Source organism: Acipenser ruthenus, chromosome 1, assembly GCF_902713425.1.
Source record: "Acipenser ruthenus chromosome 1, fAciRut3.2 maternal haplotype, whole genome shotgun sequence".
Classification (NCBI taxonomy): Eukaryota; Metazoa; Chordata; class Actinopteri; order Acipenseriformes; family Acipenseridae; genus Acipenser; species Acipenser ruthenus.
In genome coordinates this window covers 88,669,175-88,682,105 of record NC_081189.1, presented here as the reverse complement: position 1 = coordinate 88,682,105, position 12,931 = coordinate 88,669,175, and the positions used below count along the sequence as shown (strand labels likewise).

Here is a 12,931-nt window from a genome sequence, read left to right as displayed (position 1 = left end):
GCTAACACAATATTGGAATGCCGCATAATCAAGGAAGGCTCTTTAGAGATAACAGTTGTTGATATGAATTTTGAATACATAAAACTGAATTACACATTGTATAACATACCGATAAAAATGTGATGATCATGCTAGGATCAAGCAAGACAGCCAAAACCATAAATGTAAGTTTAAAGCAAGGACTATGCAAAGATCACACAATAAGTAAGCCTGTATGCATACCTGGCACAAAAGACCTACAAAGATAGACTGTGTAGTTAAATCAATAACAGTCAATCAAAAGAACTGCAAAAGGAACTACTTAGACAACAATAAATAAAAGACATGTGTTAACGTGAAGAAAAGGAAACTCAGACCATTTAGGGAAAGCAAACACTTCTCCTTCCTGAAGCAATTAGATATCACAAGGACCACAGATTTAAAGAGGCCCAAGATTCAGGTTCGATGGTATTACTCTAACACTACTGTATAATACACAACTCTCGACCCAATATTTGGTGAAAACAGTTAATACAGAACATACATTTAGATACATATAGGTATACATATACATATACAGATGGTTAGCATGGTTGGAACAAGTCATCATTTCAAATTAATGGCTATCCAATGGTTCATGAATTGGTATTAGTGGTAATTTAGGGATACTTTTCTCAGCCAATGCCCCAATTTATAACAAAAGAAAAATTAGAAGTACTAGTTTCTATGAACAATTATATCACCATGAACTACAAGTAAATGTGACACAAGGATGGTCAGATGGACAGACCAGTTCTTCCATATATCCCCAGATTCAGATACGTATAGTAATTTGTGGTAAAAAAAATCCTAACCAACTTTCCTCAGATTTCAAACTGATAAAACACATAAACATGGTATGTGTACATACGTCCACACATAGATAAAATGAATTCCTATTCTGATACTCAATAATAGGCAAAGGTTTACTTTACAAAGCTATAGAGTTGTTCTTAAAGTCAGAAAAATAAATAAAATAAAGAACAAAAATGTCTTTAAAAGATTAGATGACCAGCAATAATGTTAACAATACTAATAAAAGTTAAGAAAAAGTCTTGCTTATCACTCCTTTAGAGAGGGTTATCATATCCTTAGTGACTGACCTACAAAAGGTATTTAAAAGAGCAATAACCAAGGCTTTTAAATCATCTTAATAACATTGTGCTTGGATGTGTTTTGTCATTATTTTTACTTGAATTACGGTACCCTTTTTTAAAATACAACCAGTGATAATGCTACTAAAGCTAATACATTTTTAAAGCCATAAAAATAGATCCAGAGTGTGCACAAGAACATTTGAGCTTTCAATTACTGTATCTATCTATGTATACGTGTTTATGTACAAATATGTATCATATCTATCTATGTACTGAACAAGCTGTTCTAAAATGGGTTACTATGAATTGAACACGCCTTCAGTTTAAACAGCTTACTCAGATGAGGTGTAACAAGCTAGGATGATCGGCAAAGAACTAACAGGCTACAAAGACAACTTTCGAAGCCGCCCATCCCGTGCCTATTAAAACCAGAATTCCTGCACAAACTGTTTGCTTTTGCAATAACTCCTACGAAGCATTATTATTAGCCTAGCCTAGCCCCCATGTTATTCACGGCTCCGCCCGGGGATGCACTATCAACATGTGGCACATGTCCTTGACAAGCACAGAAGAGCCGCACCCTGAGAACTCTGCTGGTATTACAATGGGGTTCACCCTTTTTTCTTTTATCGTTGCCGGGATGGTAGCGAGGAATCCAATAACTGTGACAGTGGGCCTTTGGCTTTGTTCCCGCCTTCCCAGACAGTGAAACTGTGCAGACACTAACGAAAGGTTAAATGAATAGGAAGAACTGACAAGAGGTACAATAAAGAGGGGGGCTTTGGTAATCTGCAGACACCCCAGCAGAGATCCTTGGCTCAAGCAGAGCAAGGACAGCACATCGCAGAGTCACAATATTTAAAACAGCTTGCCCTACAACAGAGGCTTTTTGTGTCTCGGTACATGTCTGGCTTTCAGGAACGAAAAGATACTGAAAAGAATTTCAGCATGGGGTTCTTTGATAAATGTTAAGGTCATCAGAAGAAAGAAGAACAAAATCTGTCTTGTGTACTTTGGTACATTTGCCCTGGAGGAATGTAAAGTCACATGAAAGGCAGCCTCTGAGCAATTTCTTTTTATCAGCTTGCATGTTGAACTGTCCCTTCCCTACAGACTACCTGTCAATTTGATCCTTGTTCTCAAATACTTGCCATGTCTGCTGCTTGTAGTGATTAATTTTCTCATTAAGACTCTAATGCTAGTCTTAATGCTTTCAGCGAAGGGAGGGAATCAGTTTTGCATTTTATTGCTTTTAAGTGGATTTGGAGCACATGTGTCACTGCACTTATTTTTTTATGTATATGTATTAATAGTGTCAATCCGTTTAAAAGTTAGTCAAATGGTAAGCTTTGAATTTGGAAAGGTTTAAGACTTGGGTTGGTTCATACTTCTGTCGCAGATGAATGGGATACGTCAGGCACAGACAGTTCTAAAAGCTGTGCAGCTTCACTCCGACCATGCAGCAAATGTTGAAATCTTTCAACATTATCCACCCCCAAGCAATTTCAGGTCGCAGACGCATGAGGAAAAGCTGTACAACCTTCCAAAAAAGACACACGTCAGAGTGTGGAAGACCCTCAGAGTCTGAAGTATGAACCAGCCCTTAGTGTATCATTTAAACAATCATATTTCAAAACCCTAGGCAGTAGCCTTCTTTACTTGGTTCATTATATTTACACACAGTATGTTTGTTTTGTGTAAGATTATTATTTTTACATCTACTAGAGCTCCAATTTTCTTTAAGTTATTAAGAAATAAACAGAATAAAACACCCCTAATCTGCATTTAGGTAATGCATACATAATTAGCACAGTACATTTATTTTACAGTTTTTTGCAAGTGGGTCTTTCCCACTGAACACAGTGCACCCAATGTCTCCAACTGATGTGGAAATATTAAAATCTGTCACAGCCCGACAAATACCCATCAAATAAACCATCCAATCTCACACCATTCTAAGTGAGATTTCACTTGGATTTAATTCACAAAGAACAGCATTAACAGTCAGATTAATACCAAAGGCAGGGGAGCTGATCTCCTATTAAGTTGCCTCAAGCTTTCTTTGTGTCACATTGTTTAAAATAGTTTGAAAACCATCCATAAAAACTAGTGTACATCAATATGGGATTTCCTTTCTGTATACGTATAAATGGTTTCAATCCATTAGAGTTTAAACATCAGTAAAATGGTAAACTGAAATTTGAAAGGTTTAAGTTTTTGTCAAAAATACCATGTCAAATACCAATGTCATCCTTAGTGTATAATTTAACCATGACCAATGTTGCCTGAATTCATGAAAAAAAGCAAGTCGTTGCACATTGGGCCAGATTCCTTTTATGTTTATTCAGTATTCCACTTTTCTTTTAAAATTGTCTATGCACCTGAACACATGTGATTGACTGGGTATGAAAATGTAAAGCAAATCAAAGTAAAGATAATATTTCCTTTGCTTATGGCTTAAAAAATAAGCAAAGGAACAAACAACATTGAAAGAGATGAAAAACAAAAAAAGATGTCCAAAGCCATGATTCAGGCACAACTGCTACGTAGGGATCAACTTTCTAATCACATTTTGAAATCAAGTTTGGTACTGTATACAACGTTTCTCAAGCTAGATTCCTTCAAAAGAGGATCGTTTTAGCCATACAAGACCTGTGGAAAGAGATACCTGCACTGTGCCTTTCAAGTCAAAGACAAGATAGAACTGTTTTCCTATATCTGAAACCAACACTACCCTGAACATTTCGTACAGCACTGTAAAACAGGTCACTTATACACTGGAGAAAACAATAGTGAGCAGTGAAAATAAAGAGGAGGGAAAAAGGATGCCTGAGTTACATATTATTTTCCAAAGTTTGCACTATTCATTTCCTTAATGCCTTTTACAGGCTATAAAATAAAAATTGATAACATAACCCAAAATCTCCCACTTGAACTATTAATTACCAACAAGCTTGTGTGTGCTTCAGTGCCCTTTCAATTTGAAGACAACCAACAACCATAGTTTTGGGATATGCCTGCCACAGGTCAGGTATTTACTGAGCATTTTATGTCAGAGCTGCCGATATGCCCCTCTGGGGAGTGACGTACTCGGTCCCGCATCCTGAGGGAATAAGTAGTCACTCCACGGAGATCACGTTCTCTTTTGCTTCTCACAATCAGGTAGGTAAGGTAGGTATAAACTAACCTCTCCAGATGCGTGATTGAGTCTGTGTGAAATAGCTCTCACTTTGAGTATTCTGGTAGTTCCCCAGCAATTTATTGCTGAAAGTCGGCTTGCCACTTCCCCGGAATCGGAAACTCGGCTTCTGAGGACTGAGCTTGCACTCCATTTAAAAAAATATATATTTCTTTCCATAGCCTACATCGCTTGGCAACTGTAGTCTGCTTTTTCTAACTGTACAGCATCTGCTGTCTGTGTATTTTCCTCTGCTTTTTGCAGCTAAAATAAATAAAAGAGAGAAAAGAGAGGCACGTATTCCTCCACCGGGACCCGGCTTGCCGCGCTCGCCATTGAGTCGACGCCGCTGGGCTGACTCGGCCCTCCCATGGATACACTGACATAGCCACCTTGGTGCGTTAGGTCTTTAAAAAAAAAAACTCTCTTTCTTTCTTTTCTATATATACTGTCTGCAGGCTGTGCTCAACTCCGCTGTAAACAACACGCTGCTCCGGTTGTGTGACTGCACGCAGTCCAGACTAGACATCCGGCCCAGTAACCTTGGTGCTTACGCCCTTGGTGCCTTGGTGCCTCAGTGCTTCGCCATCCTCAGTGCTCCAGAGCCTCGTGCCTTTGTGCTTCGGCGACCTCTGTGCTTAGACGCTCCCTGCATCGGAGCCTTTGGTGCCTTGGGCACTCCAAAGCCTTGGTGCCTTGGTGCTCCTTTGTGTCAGGTGCCTAATGCAGCACGCCTCCACCTTAGGAGACAAGATGTTCTGCACAGGGTCCCAGCCACAGACCTTGTGCAGGAGGCTCGCAGAGTTCACGGGTGCAGCTTCCTCAGCCAGCTCAGCGGAGCCCTCTGTAGTGTTGGGAGCCCCGTCCTCCCCCCTCATCCATCTGCCTTCCAGCCCTTCGCAGAGCATACTCTGCAGGCAGGCTCCAGCCCATCGAGCTCGCAGCCGCTCAAGGTCTCCTTCAAGGAGCAGTAAGCAGGCGAGACACTCGAAACAGGATAAGGACATCTTCGAACTGAAGAGCCAGATGGCTCAGGTTCTGGAGTACCTAGTCAGGCAGCAGGCTTTTCCCCCTGCTCCTGCCGCAAATCTGCCTTGGCACCCACCTGCCTCGGCACTGAGTGTCTCCAAACAAGCAGCCCCGCTGGCTTCCTTAGAAGGTGCAGGGACGCGGAGTCTAGCAGAATTCCCGCCGGTGGATTCTACCATCATGGTTAGTGAGCTTACAGGCTCTGTCAGTGCACAGCTCCTGTATGCGTGTTTGGAATGATGGAAACAGGGTGTCGTTTTGCACAAACCCCTCTTTCCTCCCTAAGGTGGTTACGGCTTTCCTTTTCCTTCGGAGGAGGATCAGAGATTCTGAAATCCCTCTGCTCGGTTCTGCCATTGAGATGCCATATGGACAGAACGAGAGCGCTGCGTCAGTCTGACCAGCTCTGCATCTGTCATGGTGAAAAGACCCTGGGTCAAGACCTCTCGAAGCAGCGACTTTCCCACTGGATTGTGGACACAGTTTCGACTGCATATACCAATGCCGGCCTACCCCCACCTGGGAGGGTGGCCGCGCATGCTACCAGAAGAGTGGCTACGTCATGGGCCCTCTTTAGAGGAGCTTCAATGACTGATATTTGTACTGCGGCTAGCTGGGCTACTCCACATACATTCACCAGGTTCTACCAACTTAATGTGGTAGATCCCTCTATGCCTTCATTAGGCACAAGGGTCCTTGAGGTTGCACACTCACACCACAAACATTAGTTTGGTGGTAGCAAGACGCCCCTCATCTGCTGTCCGCTCACACTCACTCACGACGGCTTTGTATACTTTCCCAAAAGCATGGTTGTTGGTCATCTTCGAATTGAAAGGGAATGTTTGGTTCCCTGAAAGAGAAGACGACCAACAAACCTTGCGAGGTCGCATCACTCACATTCGCGGGTTAGATGCAAAACAGAACGTGATCTCAGCGGAGTGACTACTTATTCTCTCGGTAAGCAGGACCGAGGACGTCACTCCCCGGAGGGGCCTATAGGCAGCTCTGACATAAAATGCTCAGTAAATACCTGACCTGTGGCAGGCATATCCCAAAAGTATGGCTGTTGGTCGTCTTCTCTTTCAGGGAACCAGGGTTACATCTGTAACCTAACGTTTCTCCAGGATCACAAAAGTATTTTTATTATCAGAAAATAAAAAGTCACTGTTCTGACTGTTGGGAACTTGTATGGATGGATGCCTTTGTTACGTAATAGTTTTGTCATCACATTGTTGCAGGATATAAATACAAGCAGGTGGAAATAAAGAAATATGTCACTGTGGTAAGTTTTGCTTTACTGTTTATTTGTATTTTCCTCCATGAGAATATCGAAGGTCATGTTTATAGATGTTGAAGTCCAGTTTTGCAAATGTTTTTGGCTTTTGAAATCCTAATTTAAAAAAAAAAAAGCTTTGTACTAACGGTGGCATACGATCATGTCATTCAAAATTATCAGGGTAGTGTTTCTTACTCCATATTTATATCTCAAGGATTGCACAAAAATATATATTCTAAATGGTAGTCCTCATTACATGATTAAATTGTGCCTATTCACCTTTCAGCTGGCAAAACACAGGAACAAAATGAATCAATGTAATAAACAGTCAGTGTAGAAAAATATAAAAAATACTGCTTCATATTCACGCAGTCTACTGCATTATTTCTAAACGCTTAAAGCTAATTCAATTGGTACCTTTGAGGAAATCATATTATCATTCATTTTAACCAACTAAAGGTTTTCCCTAAGAAATAAATGACTTTTAAAGCACAACAAACACGCTGGGCTGTTGAAACAAAAGTCAACAGAATAAAAGTAGCCTCCTAGTGTGACTTCTTGTCTTAAAAAGTAACACCCACAGCTTGTATTAAGTGTCTGACTATTAAGCACATTGTGCAACAAACTACTGATAATGTTGTGGTACTGTCTTGGTGCAACATTAACCTAAAGATAGTGAGAGACGCACTGCATTGTAATTCTCAAACCTTACAGCATGAATAAATACCATCATATAAACATTTTTAGCTTTGCTGTTTAGAAGTTTAATTAATGTCTAGATAAGTTTAAGTCTCTTCCTTGATTGTTATCCCTTAAGCTTCAGTTACAGTTTCCTTTTTAAAGGCTTAAATTCAGCTTCGCAAAAAAAAACGAAAAAAAAAACTCTTAAAATATTAGTCTGTACTACCATTGCCAAGAAACACTATTGCTTCCTCAGGATTCATTAAAAGCCCCAACGATCCCATGTAAATAAATTATATGCCTGCAAAATGAAATGATATCAAAATAAACTAGCTCTTCACTGATGCAAGATTTTTATTTCTGAGAAAAATTGTACCAGACATGGCCAGAGAAGAATTCTTCTTTATACTGTTGGGTTAAAGTTTCTCACTGTTCTTGTATAAGAAAGTGTCCTCAGAAGGTACAGATCTTTTGAGCACAGCATCACCAAAACACAAGCAAATAGGTGATTTTTTTTTTTTTAAATTTAGGCAAAAAAACAGTTTTCAGAAAACAATGGTTCTATTTTTAAAATCTAGACAGTGATCTAAGTAAGGCTGTCCTAAAACATACATACCTCTTTATGAGGGTCAATATATTACCCTTTAAAAGCTTAATAGATTGTTAAGGGGTAACAGTACCAACACCCACCACTGCTTAAACCAGGAGAGTACAGCAGGGACTATTCTACCCCAGGTATTTGTTCCAACAATACCCTCCATTACTTAGATAAACCAATTAAACTTGTATCCAGGTTCTAATGCGTTCATTATTCAAGCTATAACCTATAAAACCTGGTGTAGCATGGCCATTGAGGCACGGAGTTCTCATTAAATAATAAACAAACCATGAATAAATAAATAAATAAACCAGACAGGTTTTTTTTTTTTTAAGTGTTTTTCCCCCCCAAAAGGATCATTGCTACTTTAAGTTTAGCACCGTATTATAGGTATAAAAGAAAATGATTAACTTGAAATGATAATTACTTTAATTAGCAGTATTTTAATAAGGTATTACAATATTAAATTAAAAATATAACTGTTTGGCATGTAAGAAACAACTTGTAAGGCTAATTTAACAACTCAAATCCATTTACAGAACTTATCAGGCGGCATAAGAGACTTATTTGTTATGTATTTTATATGTGGAAAAAGTAAAAACAATTGGTGGTATTTTTCAAACATCACAGCATGGGCATAATCATTGTTTAAAATAACACTGATGAATGCAGAAAACTTTTGTCTACTTGACTTACAGATTGATCCTACAAAATACTGATTATAAATATGCTGAACAAATCCTAACTAACGTATTGTACCCCTGCCCTTGCCAACCTAAAAAAACTTAGCCAAACCTTCCTCAAAAAACAGATTTACAACACACCTTATCCCCAGCCGTGCCAAGTCAAAGAAAGTGCCTGTGCTTTTAGAGCTTTCTAAAACGTTTTTTTTTTTAAACTGGTGTCCAATTTCTTTTGAACAGCTGTATTATCCAACTTAAGTTGCTCTGCTAATTTGGCTCCCATAAGGACTAACTTGTAAGGTAAAAAAAAATACTGGAAAAGATCAATTTGCTAGGAAAGATCAAATGAGAAAACTGTGGGGACAACACAGGGGTCAGAGAGTGAAGAACTGAGCAGACACGGTACCTGTCCAGGATTATTCAACCGCCTAACCATCCTCTCTTTTTTCATTCTTCTGGGCCCTAGTGATTCATATCCTGCTGCTGACAAGTTAGCAAGGGCCTGCTGCTGCAACATGAAAGTGCTTCTTTTTTTTCCCTCCCTTGTCTAAATCTGGGCTGATTTCTAAAAAGACGACACCGCATTGACTTGTGACATGGCAAGATGAAATGCGAGGTCTGGGCCAGTCTAGAAGCTGAACAGATAAAAGTAATCAAATGACACTCCTGGAATTCAAATTGGCATTCTTGACTGCAGCACGACCATGAAACATACCTGACAGGAACCGAGATTAGGACAAAATATTATGTAAAGCACTGAACTCATAAACTCTGACTAGAACAGTCAAACTGGAGAACGCAGGCTTTAATGGAGTGAGCTGTGATCTTTTTTTCATTCTATTTTCTGAGAGTATCACAGCTTAACTCCATTATGCCTTAAAGACACACTTTCCATTTCTAGTTCGGTAGAAAGAACTGAAGAGCAGTAGAAAGAACAGGATGTACTCAAGACATGTGTTCAATTAACATTAATATTTTTAATAGACACAATCCAGTTTGTTTCATGTTTAACAAAAAACTGTGTAGTCTTTACTTGATTATGTAACTATGTTGATTTTAACATCATTGTTTTTGGAGTGTACTCTGCTTTTAAAGAGAGATAAAAAAAATAAAAAATAAAACATCTAAGAACACTGGAAGAAAATGAATTTGTTCCTCAATGAAAAGTCTTAAAATGTGGTGCCCTTTTAACTATTATAAACAAGCTTCAAGACTAGATGGATCTTCTTTAATGAGTATTGAAGATAGTGGAGTTTAAAAAAATATATATTCCCATTATCCAATAGGCTACTATGACCACAAAAAACGTTGTACTGTGCAAGCAACCACGTTAAGATTGTATTGCTGCTAAATAAACTTTCACACATTCTTAATATTATTTAATATTTATAACTGAAAATAAAGAAAACAAGCAGTGCTTTTTCTTACCTTTTCAAAACGCCCTTTTATTTACATGTGATGTTAACTATTCTTTGTGTTGTATGCTGATTTAGAATGAATGGACTTGTAACTGCCTATGAATAAAAATCTGATAACACATCAGGCTGTCGCTGGGAACAAAATGTCTTTGCCATGTTATGTTTTATAATGATAATCCCATTGTATCTACTGCAGTTCTCAATAACAGTTTGTCAGTCGAATAACTTTATTTAATCATTAGACCGACTGAATCGTTTATATTTATTTTTATTTATTTATTTTAATGAAATCCTGAGGCAAATGTCTAATTGTCTGAGATCTGATGTCTATTAATGTTAGACATGAAATAACATTGTTTGAATATGTAAAAAAATATTTTCGACATAACGAAAACTAAACCTTTTATAAGAAAACATTTTCTTCTGAGTCAAATTGTCGTTCATATTTCTAAATAAGAAAAATACAAACTTTATGCTGTTGATTAAAGATTAATTAATATTGTTATGATAAATTAGTTTTGGCACTGCGTTCTTCCTGAGTTTCAGGTAACTATATTGAACTGGGTGGCTTTTACACGTTTCAACTTAACTGTGTTTAAACTTAAAGGCAACAAAGGTAATTCACCCACCGCAGCTGGGCACTTCGCCAACTGGCCGGGCATTACAGCAAGTTAAAAGTCTTTCTTCGCCATCCGCCCGGTTGGCTGTGGGCAGCTGACAAACTGCCCAGGCAGATGTCGAAGTGACATAAAATTTGAAGCTAATTTGGCATCTGCCCACTGCAGCTGGGCACTTCACCAAATGCCCGGGCATTACGGCAACTGCCCGATTTCGGCAACGGTCCACAACATATATATATGCACATTGTTCCTGACAAAGATATAATTTGTCTTTATAAAATACTAAGGCATCATTTTTATCTTACTAATAAGGCTTCACAGAGTTGCCTAGTAGCAACCACTTAAGTTTATGGTTTCTTTCATAATGAATGTTTAAGCATAGTGGCCTTAATGGTCTGAATTATTATTATTATTATTATTATTATTATTATTATTATTATTATTATTATTATTATTTTAAATCTGCATAGGACAGACAGTCCTACCCAGAAAAAATAAGCAGCATTGGAATAAAAGTCAGCCAGGCAGGTAACCAGGTTGTCAAACCATTAGCATAGTCAAGGGGGTCTGTCCCTAATTAGCTGTTGTCCATCAACAGAATTCCTCAGTGTAAAAGACCATTGCAAGAGGGAATTGTGTGCCATATTGCTTTTCAAACTAGTGCATTCCTGAAGTGACATAAATTTGACAGTTCAATATGTGGCTTTGATCACTCAAACAAGACAGTAAAATGATAAGGGAAATATACAACATCTTTGAGTTGCATGATTACCCTTAGTAATAGCAGCTTTTTATAGCACATGTTAATGAAAAAAAAAACTAATGCTGTTACATTTTATATCAACTGAAAGCAGTAGAGAGAAAATACTTACAAGACAGGACATACAATTTGCTTCAAAAATACATTCAACAGCACTCAAACATGTAAGCTCCAAAAAACTAGCATATCATAAAGAATTAAGTCAAATCAGATGTGTTAGACTACTCCACCATTGCACACGTCTATCAATACAAAGGTGGTTCTAATACAAATAAGAGAAGCATTCAGCAATGAAACAGGCGTCGCTGATTATTTAATATACTCATGTGAATGTACGGGCTCTCCGTTTCTTAACTATGTAAATAATATGAATTCAACTCTTAAATTCTGTAATAAATATATTCATCATCATCATCATGTATTTATAATATTGAACCATTAGCACCGTATACATTATTCGCTTTGAAATAAGTTAGCCATTACAGTACTTAAAGTTTTCTGGTAGTTCCTTTGCTTTTACCTCACTCTGTTGGACAGCCAGTAACATAGCAGGCCATGCTAGCTTATAAGAAACTTTTCAGAAAGTTTCAGACAGGAATATTTGGAAGGAAACTCATCGAAATGGCTATAGAGACTGTAAAGTTAATACAAACAGATTAAATATTTACCATGTCTTCATTTTGTCTCTGGATTAACTCTGGTCCTCTGGAGTGTGCCTCCGTATTAGTCAGTTTCGCCCTCAGGTGGGTAACTTTTTCACTTTCAGTCCCTGAAGAATTGAAAAAGTCTTTAGGTGTCCCGTATAGCAACCAGTAAACCAAACTGTTTATCGCCAGATAAAACTTGTATTCTTTCACAGACCTGCAGGAATCCTAGATTTTTTACAGATGCATTTCCGTGACTGCAGTTCTCAAGTCTTTGAACTTACTGTTGTCTTTCCAAAACTGAGAGAGTGATAAAATGGGCAAAAGGGTGTGCTATTATGCACTCTGTTTTCCAGCAGCCAAGCAGTAAGAAGTTATCGTTGGAAACCTTGGCGTTTCCCTGTTCAAAAAACAAGATCGTCTCCCTCATTCGCTCCTCTGTGACTCTTCGGTCCGTTAAGTGCTTCCTCTGCTGAAGGCAATCAAGCGCTGCTAACTGGAAAGCTGAATAATCCAATGTTTTCTGGAAATTCGTGTCATTCGGAATAACTCGAGAGATATATATTATTACGTTTTCATCTCTTGTCGCGCACTACTTTCTTCAGTGTGTAATCTGAGTCATTTTAGGCTGGTTTTTAGCCGTCACGGTCTCGGTGTGCAGGGTAGAGTCACATCTGTGTGTGACACTGAGCCAACTAAACTAAACACTGCCCTGCAGGCATATAGTACTATACTTATTACTACTTACTAAGGCACTTAGTTCACTTTCATTGGAGATAACGCGTTGATACTAGTTTACAAATACATACAGATACATACTGTAAATGTCAATGCATTAAATGTTTTTGTGTGGGAAGGTTTGCAATGTATTAATCCCTTTTTCAGAATTTGTTTAAAAAGAGATACTTGTTATTAGCACATGGCGAACA

At 38.3% G+C, this 12,931-nt stretch overlaps 1 protein-coding gene across 1 annotated transcript in view; it reads right to left on the bottom strand.

The window, feature by feature from the left end:
* The window catches only part of LOC117420412 (basonuclin zinc finger protein 2), a 289,953-nt gene extending 277,261 nt beyond the window's left edge, over positions 1–12,692 (bottom strand). The window contains exons 1-2 of the mRNA XM_034033862.3: positions 12,220–12,692; positions 12,027–12,127 (exon numbers count right to left, since the gene is read on the bottom strand). Of these exons, the coding sequence (XP_033889753.2) occupies positions 12,027–12,029 (3 nt within the window). The 5' untranslated portion in view covers positions 12,030–12,127; positions 12,220–12,692. The remainder of the gene's footprint in view (positions 1–12,026; positions 12,128–12,219) is intronic.
* Positions 12,693–12,931: the final 239 nt, after the last annotated feature.